At 30.7% G+C, this 18,216-nt stretch overlaps 1 protein-coding gene across 1 annotated transcript; it reads right to left on the bottom strand.

Moving 5' to 3' along the window:
* Positions 1-563: 563 nt before the first annotated feature.
* On the bottom strand, positions 564-17,419 carry LOC143062621 (uncharacterized). The gene is made up of 8 exons (XM_076234284.1): positions 17,354-17,419; positions 14,055-14,210; positions 12,320-12,397; positions 11,303-11,413; positions 10,439-10,578; positions 9,338-9,405; positions 7,244-7,347; positions 564-908 (listed from the first exon to the last, which is right to left on the bottom strand). Exons 2-8 carry the CDS (start codon positions 14,124-14,126, stop codon positions 564-566), a joined length of 918 nt encoding a protein of 305 aa, XP_076090399.1. The 5' UTR covers positions 14,127-14,210; positions 17,354-17,419.
* Positions 17,420-18,216: the final 797 nt, after the last annotated feature.

The following is an 18,216-nucleotide window of genomic DNA, read 5'->3' as shown; positions in this document are numbered from 1 at the left end:
CAAATGTCTACATGGAAGTAACAAATGACTACATGGAAGTAACAAATGTCTACATGGAAGTAACAAATGTCTACATGGAAGTAACAAATATCTACATGTAACAAATGTCTACATGGAAGTAACAAATGACTACATGGAAGTAACAAATGTCTACATGGAAGTAACAAATGTCTACATGTAACAAATGTCTACATGGAAGTAACAAATGACTACATGGAAGTAACAAATGTCTACATGGAAGTAACAAATGTCTACATGGAAGTAACAAATGTCTATATGTAACAAATGTCTACATGGAAGTAACAAATGACTACATGGAAGTAACAAATGTCTACATGGAAGTAACAAATGTCTACATGGAAGTAACAAATGACTACTTGGAAGTAACAAATGTCTACATGGAAGTAACAAATGACTACATGGAAAGTAACAAATGACTACATGGAAGTAACAAATGTCTACATGGAAGTAACAAATGACTACATGGAAGTAACAAATGACTACTTGGAAGTAACAAATGTCTACATGGAAGTAACAAATGACTACATGGAAGTAACAAATGTCTACATGGAAGTATGTCTACATGGTAGTAACAAATGTCTACATGGAAGTAACAAATGTCTACATGGAAGTAACAAATGACTACATGGAAGTAACAAATGTCTACATGGAAGTAACAAATGTCTACATGGAAGTAACAAATGACTACATGGAAGTAACAAATGTCTACATGGAAACAAATGTCTACATGGAAGTAACAAATGACTACATGGAAGTAACAAATGTCTACATGGAAGTAACAAATGACTACATGGAAGTAACAAATGTCTACATGGAAGTAACAAATGACTACATGGAAGTAACAAATGTCTACATGGAAGTAACAAATGTCTACATGTAACAAATGTCTACATGGAAGTAACAAATGTCTACATGGAAGTAACAAATGACTACATGGAAGTAACAAATGTCTACATGGAAGTAACAAATGTCTACATGGAAGTAACAAATGTCTACATGTAACAAATGTCTACATGGAAGTAACAAATGTCTACATGGAAGTAACAAATGACTACATGGAAGTAACAAATGTCTACATGGAAGTAACAAATGTCTACATGGAAGTAACAAATGTCTACATGGAAGTAACAAATGACTACATGGAAGTAACAAATATCTACATGGAAGTAACAAATGTCTACATGTAACAAATGTCTACATGGAAGTAACAAATGTCTACATGGAAGTAACAAATGACTACATGGAAGTAACAAATGACTACATGGAAGTAACAAACGACTACTTGGAAGTAACACAGTAACAGATGTCTACTTGGAAATAACAAATACCTGCTTAAAAGTAACAAATGACAATTTAAAAGTAACAAATGTCAACGTGAAAGTCACAAATGTCTTATTGGGAGTAAAAAATGTCAAAACTTAGAGGTGAGAAATGTTAAAACTTTACGACAACAGAGATAATTTCAGCTTTCCAATTGTGAACTTTTTATTTCTAAGTAGCAACATTCCTGGAGCACCTGCATACGGGGTATATATCTCCCAATTGATACGATATTCCCGTGCTTGCATTTCCTATCATGCTTTTCTTAATAGAGGGTCACTGCTCATAAGGTGAAGTTGTAAATTTTACGGACGCCATCAGGAGTTGGTTGACCGTTATGGAATAACTGTTTCACAAATGATATCGGATATGTTCCTTACGTCGTAACTACATGCCCTTCCCTTTCATAAATGTGACCTACCTAATTAGACTATTTACCGGATTTGTTATAACATAAGCAACACGACGGGTGCCACATAGTGAGCAGGATTGTTTACCCTTCTGAAGCACCTGAGATCACCCCTAGTTTTGTTTAATTAGGTTCGTGTTGCTTATTCTTTAGTTTTCTATGTTGTGTCATGTGTACTATTGTTTTTCTGTTTGTCTTTCATTTTTAGCCTTGGCGTTATCAGTTTATTTTCGATGTATAAGTTTGACTGTCCCTTTGGTATCTTTCGTCCCTTTTTAAGTTAGATTCAGAAATTTCAAGTTTGAAGTTGAAATAAACCAACAGAATGTCCCTACCAGTCATTTGTATTGTGCATGACTTTCAGATTCATTTTTTTTTATAGTAATTAGATATAAGAAGATGTGGTATGAGTGCCAGTGAGACAACTCTCCATCCAAGTGACAATTTGTAAAAGTAAACCATCATAGGTTAAAGTATTGTCTTCAACATGGAGCATCTATATATATTCTATTCTGCTTTGTAGCCCTAAAATAATGTATTCATGATGTATAAATATAGATTTATTTTTATAAGCTTTTATATATAATGGTTACACATAAAATCTTGCATAGTCTATAAAACAGATAACAAACTTTTCATGTTTTATGCGTTCTTGAAAAAAAATAAGGATGTATAACTTAAAATTAGACTGAATAAATATATTTTTTTTTAACTTAAAATAAGACTGAATAACCAGCTATAAAATACTGATAGATTTATTGGGAATTTTAAAAAAGCGACATTAAGAATTCAAAAAATATAAGATATCAAATGAAAATAAAACAAAAACAAAAACAAATGCACAATTTAATTTTGATCTGAGGATTTTTTTAAAAATCAGGTATGCATAGTTGTCCAAAGTCTCTAAAAGTTAGAAATGAATGAATGAAACAAAAACAATCAAATGTGTCATCAATTCTAAATTAACCAAATAAAAAACCCACATCAAAAAATGATATCAACAACCTCTGATTCTTAAACTCTTTTTATATCGTCTGATACATAATGTTTTCACACTATGAATCACTGCAATATGAAATTATATTATTTATTCGTATATTTTAACTAATTCCATTTATTCAGGGAAAGTCACATGTAAAACTATATTTTTGAAGGTAAATAGAAAACGGCGGGTAACAAAAAGCATATTGCACGTTTTTTTTAGAATATCAAAAATCCATATACTTCGTAAATTGTACGGACGACAACACGAGTTGGTTGACCGTTATGGAATATCCGTTTCATAGATGATATCGGATATGTTCATTACGTCGTAACTACAATTCCGTTCCCTTTTCACAAATGTGACTACCGAATTCGACTATTTACCAGGTTTGTAATAACATGAGCAACACGACGGGTGCCATATGTGGAGCAGGATCTGCATACACTTCCGGAGCACTTGAGATAACCCCCAGTGTTTGGTGGGGTTCGTGTTGCTGAGTCTTTAGTTTTCTATGCTGTGTTTAATGTACTTATATTTGTCTGTTTGTCTTCTCCCCATTTTTTTGCCATAGCGTTGTCAGTTTATTTTAGATTTATGAGTTTGACTTTCCCTCTGGTATCTTCAAATACATAAGATGTACAAAATTTAAAAAAAAAAAAAAAAAAAAAAAAAAAAAATAACTGATATGTTGTTACATGTATTGTCTAGGAGACAATATGATATCTATAAAATTCCAACAAAATCAAATTATCGAATATAATACGCCTTTGTATGGGGTCAATACAGGATATATCAACATAAAGAAGTATATCGACCTCAGTCAATATACATCTTCCAGGTCAATAAATCCTTGTATATATCTCATACAAAGGCTATAATTGTATATTAATGACTTGTACTCTACATATATGTGGGTTTTTTTTATACAAAAATTAGCAAGCACAGCCACCTCAAAAAATTAAATACAAAAAGTATTAAATCATAGAAACTTAAACAGATAGTCACATTAATAACAAGTTTCAATCAAGATCATTGCCGTCGTATGCCATTGCTTCTGGTTTCTGATCTAGGCTCTCCTGAAAATATATATAGATTGATATAAACTAAATTTAATTGATATTTTCATTCTAAATCTTTGAAACATGTCTACCATTTTTTTTCATTCATTTAAATATATATATAAAGCTTTAACAAAACTTCGTAACTCCAGGGTAAATATAAAAAGGGAAGAACAAAAAAAAATCAAACGCTCAACTATAACAACCGATGGAACGAATATAAAAGCGATATGGTGTCCAACGTTTAAATCTCACAAATCGATAAGAAAGAGACAAACAAACGGAAAGAAACAAAAGCAAAGCGAATTGCATGAACTACAAAAGGAAAGAGACCCAGTTTGTCGAAATGGTGATCATATGTTAAGTCTATATGACAAGCATAAAACCGTTTATCTTTTATGACGCATGTATTGAAGACATTGTTTTTTTATTGATATTTTTGGGGGATATTTTGAATTGTTATGGTTATATTTATAAATTCACTGTTTACAAAATTTGGGAATTTTTTGAAATACTAAGGCTTTTCTACCTCAGGCATAGATTACCTTAGCTGTATTTGGCAAAACTTTTAGGAACTTTGTTTCTTAATGCTCTTCAACTTCGTACTTTATTTAGCATTTTTAACTTTTTTGGATTCGAGCGTCACTGATGAGTTTTTTGTAGACGAAACGCGCGTCTGGCGTTTATACTAAATTTAGTCCTGGTATCTATGATGAGTTTATTGTAAAAAGAAAATGTTCATTTTCTATTTGAACGTTGATGGAAATTTTGCTGTCGCGATGATATTTCTTACATTTGATTAAAAACACCCAGACAATTCTCATATGGTTTAAAAGTATAAATAACATTAGTATTTTTTGCTGTCAATATCTAAAGAATAGAATTATGTGTTATTTCCAACAGTTTTTGGCAAATCCAATCTAGCTAAACATTTTGACAAAAATGAAATCTGTATCATGTAGATATAATAAAAAATGCCTCTCGAAAATGATTTGAATTTTGAAATTATAAATTTCCCTCATATTATCAGCAATTTACCAACTTCACCTGCATATGGATTATGTATTTGCCAACTCACTGTGTATTCTAGAGCTTACAGCAGACTATTGTTATGCGTTTACTTTTCTACATTGGCTAGAGGTATAGGGGGAGGGTTGAGATCTCATAAACATGTTTAACCCCGCCGCATTTTTGCGCCTGTCCCAAGTCAGGAGCCTCTGGTCTTTGTTAGTCTAGTATGATTTTTAATTTTAGTTTCTTGTGTATAATTCGGAGTTTAGTATGACGTCCATTATCACTGTACTGGTATATTTATTTTTAAGGGGCAAGCTGAAGGACTCCTACGGATGCGGGAGTTTCTTGCTATATTGAAGACCCATTGGTGGCCTTCGGCTGTTGTCTGCTCTATACTCGGGTTGTTGTCGCTTTGACACATTCCCCATTTCCTTTTTCAATTTTATTAATTGCAGATGAGCAGACTATACTAAGACCGCGTAAGACTTGTTGCTTGTTAGTTTAGACAATGATACATCGTATCGGGCAACCAATTCGTAATGATGACAATAAATGCGTATATTGAATTTGTGCCATGAATTAACATACAATTGCCTTTTTTTTTTTTTAATAAAAACGATTTTACTCTATACTAAATGAAATTATCTGAAACAAAAATCTCACCCGAGTCACTTACCTTGTCAATACAGGTCATACTAGCCGTCAGTTTTTGTCTAGCTATTCGATTTATGATATTTGAACTTTGGTAAGGAAAACTGTTGCCTTGTGTTATTGCAAGGAATTTTCATTGTTAACATCATTTATTTCAATAAAAATAATTTTGTCTGTATCAAAGTTCGCAACGGGTATAATTTGTTTGTAAAAAAAACCTCATTGTTCTGTCATTATTATAGGGTGTGTTTAGTTAAATGGTTTTACTTTCTGTCAACTATTACACAATTGGGACAAGAATCGCTAAGCTCTTTATCTACATTCAACCATATTTTTAGTGTACAAAAACGGATAATTTCATGTAATCGAATATATAACCATGAATATTCTCCTTTTTTTTCTTTCAATTTGATAGTATATTGGTTGCAATTACTGGGCACATTACCGATAATCTGCATTCCTCTAGAAATGACAATATTCAAACCAAAACCTGTTGAATAATTTTCCGTTACATACAATACGACACTAAAACTCAGTTAAAATTTAATATTTGGATAGTGCAAATTGTTTTGAGCAATAAAACAAATTATTCAACGCATTGAAACTTACAAAGTGTTATTTTAATTTTTAAATATGTTTGTAGCAAGCTTCTATCTCCTATTAATGTCCTTTTTACACAATGATATGAAAAAGTAAAATAACAAAAATATCGAACCCCGCGGAAAATTCAAAACAGAAAGTCTGTAATCAAATTGCAAATCAAAAGCTCAAACAAATCAAACGAATAGATAAACAACCCATGATACTTGCATTGCACATATTTTATCCCTCCAATAGTAATAACTTAACTGTTCTCTCGTTAAAAAAGATGATCTGTACTGTTTTTCGAGCTTATGAATGAGTTTACCCTTTTTCTATATTTTGTATAACAGGATATTTTTACGCACATCAAGCCTTTACAATCAGTGAACTGTTATCTATATGCATTTAAAAACAAATAAAATACACGCGATAAAAAAATAGTACTACGACTATTAAGCTGCCAAATTTAGGACCTCCACTGCGAGCAGAACAATGCCACAATAACCTGATTTATTTGGCCTTTTAACATTTGACATTTTTTTATGTGAGCGTCACCGATGAGTCTTTTATAGACGAAACGCGCATCTGGCGCAAATTCTAAATTTCAATCCTGGTAGTTTATATATTACGCTACACATAAATCTGCAGTCTGAAGTGCTTTATTCCCGATTTTCCTAAATATGGAAGCTTGAATACAGCTATGAATAAGCCATGGTAACTTTTTAATTAAGTTTAAACATAAGATGCGATCTGAGGAAAACAGACTTTAACAGAATAACTAAATTTATTCACGTCAATTTTGGTTGAGAGAGGTTAAACGATTTTTCGAATCGCCTTTGTGGAACGCTCAAATCTTAGTATATAAATCCAAGGAACTAAATATGTAGCAAGTTAGTAATTATACGCAAAGAATCACCTTAACAGACTAGTCATCTTAGGTCAACTGTGCAAAGTGCGGTGTACAATTGGTGTCTTGAAGAATGTGTACTTCGTTTGATTAAAATGCTCTCAACCGAGTACAGTTATATCATTATCGATGAAAACAAACCAACAATATGTATTAAAATCAATTTGCTGCAAAAAGACTGAATATCTAATAAGCGTAAATGATTAACTGTATATTGCTGCAAATTAGTATCAGTGCTTTGCAAGGAACAAAAACAATTCTTTTGTGTTTTGTCTGATTCTCAATAACATACATACCTTATTTACAACTGCAGTTGAATACAACATCCTAGAAGTACTATGTGAGTTCCCAACTAATATTCTGATTGATTCTAGTTTTTGTTTAATGTATTCCGGAGGATCTTTAAAATTCAAACATTTTATTAATGTGCATGTGTATGTTGGTAATAAACAAGATTTTTATAAAGTTGAAAAAAAAGTGCTGACAGAATAACACATTGTAGAATATTATACAAAAAATATCAGCTATTTTGTATGTATTCGATTTATAATCTAGGCTATTGTGAGCCGCTACGAATCATATTTCCAAACAGATGACTCCATTAAAATTTGTTTCAAGACTTTGTACGATCTCTCTTTTAACCAAAATGAATTACTTTATTCACTTTTCAGAATGATGCCATGACATGACTACATATTTAGTAAATATCTTCCAACTAAGACGAGATGAAATACGCTGACTTTTCCTATTCAGAGAAAACTTTGTCAGGAAACATGAGTTACTTATTGAGAGGATATCATTTACATATCGGATAGTGAAGTTTTAAGGACAGTGCTAACTTCTCTTCCTTCCTAAGAAGCTCCTGTTTGAAGTCAGCCTCTTATGAATAAGACGGCTTCGGGAAGTAACCTCGTTATATTAAGGAGCGTTTAGTACAGTGATTTTAAGGAATATTTGGTCCTGAAGGCTCTTCAACTTCGTACTCTTTTTGGCCTTTTAACTTTTTTTTATTCGAGCGTCACTGATGAGTCTTTTGTAGACGAAACTTGCGTCTGGCACAAATACAAAATTTTAAATCTGGTATCTTTGATAATTTTATTTGTATTAGTTTGGTTCAGTTAGACATGATCGTATTAAGTGTTTTAAATGACAAACAATGACACGATATAAACAATCCGTTTTTTTTTTGCTAAAGGAACTTCTGAACATGAATTCAAGGTAGTGAGTATATCTGTTTATAGCAAATATGTGAATACATTAAAATTTGTATCAGATAGTTAACAATTTGACACAGAAAATGCTTGCGTATGTCAAAACTTAAAAGTTGTGATTCGTTTCTTATTCATAAAGAAAAGTTATATGTTTTCTGTCTGGTACATCACATATGTCTTTATGATATTAACCTGCTGTTAGCTATTCCGAAAAATAGCTACAGTTGCACACAAGTCGAGATATATGAAAATTCGGTGTCATGGTTTGGCTTAGTATAGTGTCATGGTTCATGTTGGACATGGTTCATAACTGTGATTCCTGACGTGTATAAGGGAAGAGAAACGATCAAAATAAACAGACATTCTACGACTTTTGAAATACTGTTAAAGAAATATTTTCGCCGCTTTTTTTCCGCCTGTAACCCATTCTATCCTATTTTGAGGAAATATATCGTTGTTACTACCTAATGTTATTGATTTGTTTCCATACAAGTAAATCTGAGTTTTCATACCAACGTTGATAATATACGATAATATAGTCATGCATTTAAATAGCAATTTTCTATTTTATTTGGAATACAAAACGACCTAAGAAAGCACACAGTAATATATAATACGCAGACGCGATATGAAACAACTATTCATCTGAGACCAAATGACGCACATGCGAGGTACCCGTACTGCCATGAGCAATAAACACAACACATATTACTCAGCAAGCAATAAACAGCTCCGACAAAAAATATAAATGCAAAGCAATTCAAATGAGAAAACCATCGGCCTGGTTTATGTTCAAAAGAATAAGCGAAAAACAAATATGGCATACGTAACGTAACAAACGACAGTCACCTTTTTACACATTCTTACGACAGGCTCGTACAGAATATTGTGACTTCAATATAATATAATTAATCATTAATAATAAAAGTTCATGAAATTAGGTAAGCAGTTCATTGTCCATAAACAAGAGTTTCGTGTTGTTCGTGGCAAATCAAAATATAGGGATCAGACCTATTGTTGATTTAACACACAGAAAAATGGTGGGATTAATACTCAGGTATTTTGTCGTCTATCTTTATCAATGGGAACATTAATCATTTGTGCTTCTTATATTCCATGACACTCCTTGAAAGATGTAACATATTTCCTGAAGTATTGAATCCTTTCAAATCATTATACCTTGACAAAACCATCTCTCCAAATCCTCTACCTTCTTCAGATTCTTGTCAGCTGTCATTTTGTTTATCCTGAAAATATAATCAAATTTGTAAAGGTGTAAATAGAATTTCTATCTGATAGGTGAATTATTCAGGCTATAGATATAAGGAAGTATATAAGATTAACTAAAAATGACAATTCATTCCAAAACAACAATTCATAGATCAAAGAGAAATATATTAGAAATAAGGAACTGCTAATATACTGGCAAATTTCTATAACAAAGGTTATAAAACAAAATAGTCATTAAAGACATGAAGATATTGATTTAGCAGCCAGAATCGCATTATAAGAACAAGACTCACAAAAGAGGCTAAAAATTAAACCCATTTCAAGTCAAAATAATTAAGACAGACAATGTCATGACCAAAAGGTAACTCTTATACAATGAACAGACAAAACAAATGTTTACGAAACACTACAAGAAAAACTTTAATGATTTGCACCTTCTTTTATCACTCGTTAACTTTCTTATAATTATTTTAACTAAATAACGAAAAATGTTGATTTCCAGTATAGTTTAATGAATTTATGTTTTTATTTCAATTTTTTATTGTATTTTTATTGAAATGTCCTATTAAAAAAGTAAAATAACAAAACTATTGACAAAGAAAAATTAAATTCGGAAAGTCCATTATAAATAATTGCACATAGAACAACAATTAACATTTACAGTATCATAAATGGGATGAACTTAGGTTGTCCGTATGATAAACAGTACTAATGATACCAATCTAAAAGTATTCCGTTGACTACTGTTGCATTTATTTACCTAGTGGATAGTATTCTCTTATTCAACATAAATGTCACTAGCGCATTGAAAAAAAATATAAGCTGAAAAGGGGTCATTGGTATACGGCATTGACTTACTAACCAGTAACAGAAAGTATTAATCCTTAAAACCGATTGTACTCTCATTCAAATATCTTTTATATTGTGTAAAAGACTTGCATTCATTACTTATTCCATATCAATAAGAATAAAAGTGTAGTCTGATAAGACAACAAGTGAATGGATAATAAATTATGTTCATTTTATGTACAAATGAAAATATTTATATACCCTTCTTCAGTCCATTTTGTCAAAGCTTCATAAAAGTCAACTTGTACTCGCATCCCTTCATCTTCTTCACGTTTCACGATAAGCTGTACGTTGACATGATCTTCTTTGTTCAAATTAGCCTGCATTCTAGCCTTGAATTCCTGTTGATGGAGATATTGAAATTATTAAAGGAGTGATTGTAGTATTTTTTCTGTCCTTGAAGAAACAACATAAAAATGTGGTGACCACTATAAATAACTCGCGTAGCGAGTTATTTAATATTGTGCATCTCATATTTTTAATTCTATTTCGAAATGACAGAAACAAATATTACAATCATTCCTTATAATTTAATTATAAATTCCATTTTTAAGGTGTAAATTTTGAAGAAGAAAAAAACAACGTTGATGACGTCACGGTCACACGACAAAAATATTTCTGTGAGCTCATAACAAAAATTCTTTCAGCTAATCAATAGACGTGTCAAATCCAAAATTAAATTATTCAATCATAAAAAAAGAGTGTCATATAAAACGTTATCATATTTTGAGCTGTGTTTAGTTTCAGAGTTATTGAATTAGGTATTCCAAATTTTCGTCCGAATAAGTTATCGTCGGTTGTGGAATCATACGAAAAAAGCAAAATAACAAAAATACCAGACTCCGAGAAAAATTCAAAACGGAAAGTCTGTAATATGAGATGGCAAAATAGAATTCGAAACAATCGAAAAAATATCTATATTATTGGTTAACATAGGCGATGTATATTTTCTGATGAAAATGCAATTAGGCAATATCAGTTTAGTGTGACTTTTAAATTATTCACAATTTATAAATATTGAATTATGTATTGCATAAAAAATAATAATTTCAATTTGGTACTTGCTTCAACTTCCACTCTCATGTTAGCCAAATCATCCTGTAACGTTATTTTTTCTTTCTTGAGTGTTGTTACGACTTCAACATCATCACGTCTCTCCTTGTTTATATTCGCAATCTTAAATTAAACAAACTAATGTTTATTCCATTTCAATGATATTTTTAAAACTGCTAATCACATCTGTTTTTCAGTACCTTAAAAGTGAGTGTGTGTGTGTGTCAATTCTTTTTACTGATTGGCTGGTTAGATTTGAATTGACGCAAAGAAAATACGGCGCAAACAGAGTCATATTTGACTGAGACCAAGTGCGTCAACAGGTGGTGTCTCCTCTTATGTACGCAGCATCCGTCACAAGATTTCAAAATTATGGCTTCTTATCCTATATTAATGTTTACTTATTGAACTTGTCATAATCCTTATTAGTTTAACTTTGTATAATTAAGCTGTATCCATTCTATTAAATTTGTAATATATATTGTAGTGTTTAATATTTTTCTGTTGTGTTTGTGCGCAAATATATGTGGTAAACCATCTTTTTTCACAGGTTTATTGTTTTCTGTTAAGTATTAAATCAATTGCAAGATCCATTTTGCACTGGTAATCAATTTATTTGTCAATCGCCAATATATGTTTTTTTTCTCTATCTTCTGCCTACAAAATATGATACTTCTTCGTTTACAGATACTATGAAAAGAGTGGCTATATACTAATGTAGAAATGTGTGTTTCACAATTCAGATAACAAACAAGTAACAGTTCTATGGAGTTATACTCCTAGGGTTTAACGTGGCCGGTCCAGGATACCGGAGTTGTCTATAATCAATTAACAAAAAATAAAATTAGTGAAGTGTGATGCAATTCTAAATTAAAGAAAAGGTCCTATAACATAATGCTATAATAGCAGATTGAAGAATTAGACATGTAAAATATATTTTTTTTTATTATGAGTTAAGGATCCGGAATTGAACTACAAATAACAAAGTATGTTCTCGATTACAAGAACAAAGTTACTGGATTAAGTTACCTGTCTTTCGCTTTCTTTCTTCTGTTCTGATATAATGGTATTGTACTTTTCCTCTTCTGTTCTCTTAACCTTAGCTATCTATTGAATATATTAAGATGGCTTCATAACTCAACTCTAAATCTTGGTTTTAAAATAACGAGAAAATATGACAAAAACATCAATTTATTCGTTTATACACCGGGAAATATTCTAGCCGTCTTTTTACCAACCGAAATCTTACTTCGCACCGGTATCTCTGTTTCACAAGCAAGTTTTTAATGAATGATTTCAAAAGTATAAAGTTTTACATGTTTTTAAATGATCAAATCAATCAGAAATCATTTTTGTCGGTGTATTTTTGTGAGAGTAAATATTTTTGTTATAAGTCAAGATTCGTCAACACATACACAATTAACAGAGTTGATGGGCTTATTAAGAAGGAAGTAAATGCTGTCTAGTCTGCTGCTAATCAATCGTTTTTTTATTATGATTAATTGTGAGGTTGATACAATGAGGTAACATTTCAAAACTGATTGGCAGGTATCAATTATTACATAATATTTGTAAAGATGACTGTTAATATAACAATGTCCATTTGCTTGAAATATCTTCCATGATAATAAGACTAACATGAGTTTTGATAATGATTTCTAACATTATGGACCATTTAGTCACTGATATAACCATATTATTGAATTTTATTGTGAACAACTTTCGACGTTAAATATTGTCTTTATTTACATTTTAAATTGGATATACGACATACAACTGTTATATAGAGAATATCTATTTTAAAAATACGAGAAGCATACCAAAGGAATATTCAAACCTCGGATTTTGTTTACGTGTTTAGTAATCGTTAGCTGACTGTTTAGTAGAATATTGTTCTATTTTTCCCATGGTGTGTTCTGCTCATATTTGTCTTATGGGACATTATCTTTATTATTTTTTAACTGAATAAAACACCTTTTGTTCCATCTTTTTTTTTCAGATAATTTTCGCCATCTTTTTTTAAATTTTAATATAACCAGATATAACATAGAGCTGAGTGCTTCCAAAATTAATTTCTATACACAAAGTCATATACTCGTGAGTAAAAGGCCTTGTTTATCCTGAAAACAAATTTATGTGACGTATAAAATTTTCTGACGTCAGACACTCAAATCAATGAATGTGTTCGTAGATAGTAGATGTTTTTGTGTTCTGTTAAATTGTTCCTTTTAAAATTGTTATACGATGATGACTGATGTACCCATATTTTGACTTTTTTATTTATTGTGTCTGTTTATTTAACGCATCAATGTAAATATAACGGAATTTTATGAGACTGTCATTAAAGTGAGAGGGTTAGCGCTATAAAACCAGGTTTAATCCACCATTTTCTACATTTGAAAATGTCTGTACCAAGTCAGGAATATGACAGTTCTTGTCCATTTGTTTTTGATGCGTTTTGTTATTTGATTTTGCCATGTGATTATGGACTTTCCGAATTGATTTTCCTCTAAGTTCAGTATTTTTGTGATTTCACTTTTGATTAGTATTTGTTTTAAACTGTGGTTTTATATAATATCTTTGTAATCGCAAACAAAAGTAAAAGTTAATGCGAAGTATTAGAGTACTTAGTTCATTAGATAATAATTTGCCTTCTTCAAATTAATAAAATGTGATTTGTTTCGATCCAGTTCCCCTCATTGTGTAATTTTGAATGACAACATGCCTAACTTACTTTAAATTTTTGTATATTTATTTTGCTTACCTCAATTTTAAATTCCTTTTCGAGCTTTGCATAATAGTTCTGCACCTCCGTCCAGAATGTAGATTGAGTCATTCCAATAAATCTGGAAATTGTCTGCAAGGATTCTTCTATGAACTCCTCAACAGTGTCTGGTTGTATCGTCAAGGACTCAAAATTCTAGAAAATATTCAAAATGAATTTTAAAAAAAAGTTGCAAATTATTCAATATTCCCTTACTGAAGTTTTTTTTTATATAAAGTGTGGACGATGAACTTAATTTTCAACACAATGCACTTTTCAAAATATTTTTTCAACATTATTGTTTTATCCCTTTGTTAATTTACAATGTACTACACAATTCTTGAGTTATAAATTTGAGTTTTTACTTACAATATTAAATTAACATTGTTGTACTTGAAATCAATAACGATATAATATGTTTTAAATCACGTAAATAAGAGGCAGCAGTAGTTTACCTTTGTTTGAATCGCATAAACAAATTTCGAAATGGGAATTAAACAAATATACGACAACGGAAAATCAAAAGCAACAAAACAGACGTTAACGATTAACAAACACATTCAACTAAAGCTTTTCACAAGGGTGAACACACTTAAACCTTGTCAGAAAGGATCTTTGTATATATTTCAAATGCGTAAGTGACAATAAACGTTGACATATAATCAATATGCTGTAAAAGTTTGATTTTCTTATTATACTGTCCACACGAGACCAAAATGACACATACATTAACAACTATAGGTCACTGTAACGTTTCAGACTTGTTTCAGAAGTTGTGCAAGGTAAGAGCAACCCTGTCTCGATGTATTTCTGATGTTCTATAAATGCTAACATAACACTTGAAATCTTAATTGTTATGAATAAAGGGAGGATACTTAATTGATGTATAATGTCATAAATATTAGCATAATGTGGATAAATCTATCTTCCTCATTGAATATTTCCTACATTTTCAAAAAGTAACATAAGATTATTTATATTTGATCTGAAGATTAAAATAACACATATTTTAAAAAGCAAAAGTGCAAGAAAATTAAAAAAAATTGCAGAAAACAATTACATGAATTTTAAATGAATCTCACGTGAAATTTACCTAAACGAGTTTATAAGAGCAACTGAAGCTAACAATTTCTCAAGAATTTCACATGAATTGAAATTTTAAATTGATCACGCTAATTTCACATGAACTTCACAAAGAAAAAATTGGTAAATTTCATTACTTAAATCTAATTTTAATTTTATTAAAAAAATCCACGTGAATTTCATGTGAGAAAATAATATGATTTCCACGTGATATTTATGTTACCTTTACATTAGATTAACGTACAACTCATGTGAAATCAGTAAGTTTTACGTAAATGCTGAATTGATGTCAATTCACAAAAATTTCAAATCAAATTAGCATGAATCAAAATTCACGGGAAGTTTACATGATTTAAATCTCCCTGTTTTACTTGTGATTTTGATATAATTTTTTTTTTCATACTTTCCACTGTAACGGTTGTAAATATATATCATATTTTCTAAATTTATTAAGGTAGATTCATGGTATACCGCCATCTTGGATTGTACAATCACAGTACAAAATCGGTCTAGTTATTTGCCTAAATCAGCAAATTTGGAAACATATTTGCAATTTAATGGTTAGACTGTTTATTTATATGAAGTAAACTTGTTAATTTATTGTATTATTTAAAATATTTTAACAAATATCAACGTTTTTGGTTTTTAAAATCATTTCTTTTAAATGAGCCATTGAAGGGGAGATAACTCTTTTAGTTCAAAATTTATACTGGGCTAATAGGGATTTTTTTTATTTTTACTTGTGGCAAGAAAACAAGTTCGGTGACACCATGTTTTCTTTTTATTTTCTTCAAACATATTATGAAACCTATCTTCTCACAATTTATTTCAAAATTCTATCTCATAGAAAAATTTTTATGCACTCTTATGTGTTTTTTCATGAACAAACTAACCAAATTTAGGCAATTTTCAATGACTTATAGCTTGAAAAATAGCACGGTGACCCATACTTTTTATTATATTTTTGAAAAAAGGATAATGAAATCTTCATTTTGGCAAATTATAAGAAAATTCTGTCTCAAAAAACATTTACCTATGATCTACCTTAAATGCATTTGATGATAAAAACTTCAAAATAAATATTCTTTTTTTTTTTTAAATCTTGCAATACAAAATCCCTTAACATATACATTATAAGAGGAACGTTCTCTTATATCCAAGTTTCACAGATTGCGGTTAAACTAGTACATATATATTCACCATAGTTATAGTGTCATTTCTTCAGACACAAGTAGAACAATTTTTACTGAGCATTCTGTTAATATTATGTTTATTTTCTAATTTTATTGGTTTAAATAACTTAAGTTAACTCGTCAAAGAAATATAAATTCTTACATTTTTAAAAGTGATTTAACGGATCTATCCATCGAAATAGTTCTATTGTCGAGCCTCGGCGATAACTTTTAGATTAATGATTAACTATCGATATTGGATACATCCCATTTTCCTGACTTGGTACAGGGCATTGTATGAAAAAATCCTGGGTTGAACCTGGTTTTGTGGCATGCCAAACCTCCCACTTTAATTGTAGTGTTAATTATAACATTAAAATGACAACATTACACGACAGGGTTACAATGAATAAATAGATATATGGGAGAAAATATAGGACAGAGAAACAAACGAATAATAGCCATCCAGAGGTAACAGGTTAAAAATATTTTTATACACCAGACGCGCGCTACGTCCACACAAAACTATGCTCAAATGTAAAAAGTTTAAAAGCCATAATATCTACCAAGTTGAAGATCGCCGAGGACCAAAAGTTCCAAAAAGTTGTGAGGCCAGGGTAATCCGCCTTGGACAAAAATGGTGACTAGCTATAGAATAAAAAAAACCGAATACATTACAAAATCACAGTCCTGTTAGCCATAGTCAATTCAACGCCCAAAGTGACGTCACATATAAGTTTCTAAAATGTGTTCCGAAAATTAAAAGAATTTGGATGAAGTTCAAGATTTTTCCAAACGACAACTACTGTACATAAGATTCCTGACTTAGGACAGGTCCAAACATTTGCAGCGGGATTAAACGTTTTAATGGTATCAAAACTTTTCCCTTTTTCTGAAACAATAGCATAACTTCACAACATAAAAAACCACACGCATAGGTTTTAATATAAATCGGGAGCTTTAAACATCTGATCATATGTCACCGTTTTGTTTTATTCCAGCAACTACATGTACTTCAAAAGAGTTGAATTAGTAAATGCTGACCTTAAGTTTTCGTTCGTAAGTCTCTGTTTTTTTTTCCAATTTCTTTATGACAGTCAGTTGCTTAGCGTGTTTCTAAAACATAAATCATATTAACCAATGATCATCTAACCGCTACAAAAATATATGATGAAGGTTGCAGTCTAATAATAGAAGGTGCTTTACGATAAAAAAAAAAAAAAAAAAAAAAAAAAAAAACTTACTGGAAAAAAATCTGTTTCGAATCATAACAATTTTAAGCTTAAATATCTAAATTTTTCTGTCTGTTTTAGGACAGGTAAGGATTTTACAGTAATATCGATATATTAAATACGACCATTATTTGATCACAACATCTTTGTCATCTTCCCAAAATTCTGATATTCTCATTATTGTCCTAAATGTACCCAACACAAACAATATCTGATATCTATATACATTTATAAACTTGACAAAAATAAAGAAAGCCCAGTTTTAAACAATATATATATATATGAGTTTTGCATTACGTTTGAACACATTTAATTAATTGATCTCTTCGTCGTTTTTATGAGGGTAAGGGTTCAAATATTTTGGCTTCACTGAAGAGACCTTAATTGTCAACTTGGCATCTTGTACGGGGAACAATTGTACCGTCCGTGTTGTTTATAGCGTTTGTAATAACATGAGCAACACGACAGGTGCTACAGGTGGAGCAGGATTTGCTTACCCTTCTGGAGCACCTGGGATGACCCCAGTTTTTAGTAGGGTTCGAATTGCTTAGTCTTTAGTTTTCTATGTTGTGTTTTATGTACTTATATTTGTCTGTTTTTTGTCCTACGTTTTAGCCATGGAGTTTTCAGTTTGTTTTCGATCTGTGAGTTTGACTGTCCCTCTGGTATCTTTTG

Source organism: Mytilus galloprovincialis, chromosome 2 (assembly GCF_965363235.1).
Source record: "Mytilus galloprovincialis chromosome 2, xbMytGall1.hap1.1, whole genome shotgun sequence".
Classification (NCBI taxonomy): domain Eukaryota; kingdom Metazoa; phylum Mollusca; class Bivalvia; order Mytilida; family Mytilidae; genus Mytilus; species Mytilus galloprovincialis.
The sequence above is the reverse complement of the archived record's forward strand: the minus strand, read 5'-3'. Positions and strand labels throughout refer to the sequence as shown.

Coding starts and splice junctions, on each gene's coding strand:
- LOC143062621 (XM_076234284.1), bottom strand. CDS start 14,126: ATGACTCAATCTACATTCTGGACGGAGGTGCAGAACTATTATGCAAAG. Junction 9,406..10,438: donor ACAAAATGGACTGAAGAAGG/GTATATAAATAT, acceptor TTATATTTTCAG/GATAAACAAAATGACAGCTG. Junction 7,348..9,337: donor GGAGAGATGGTTTTGTCAAG/GTATAATGATTT, acceptor TGAATTTTAAAG/ATCCTCCGGAATACATTAAA.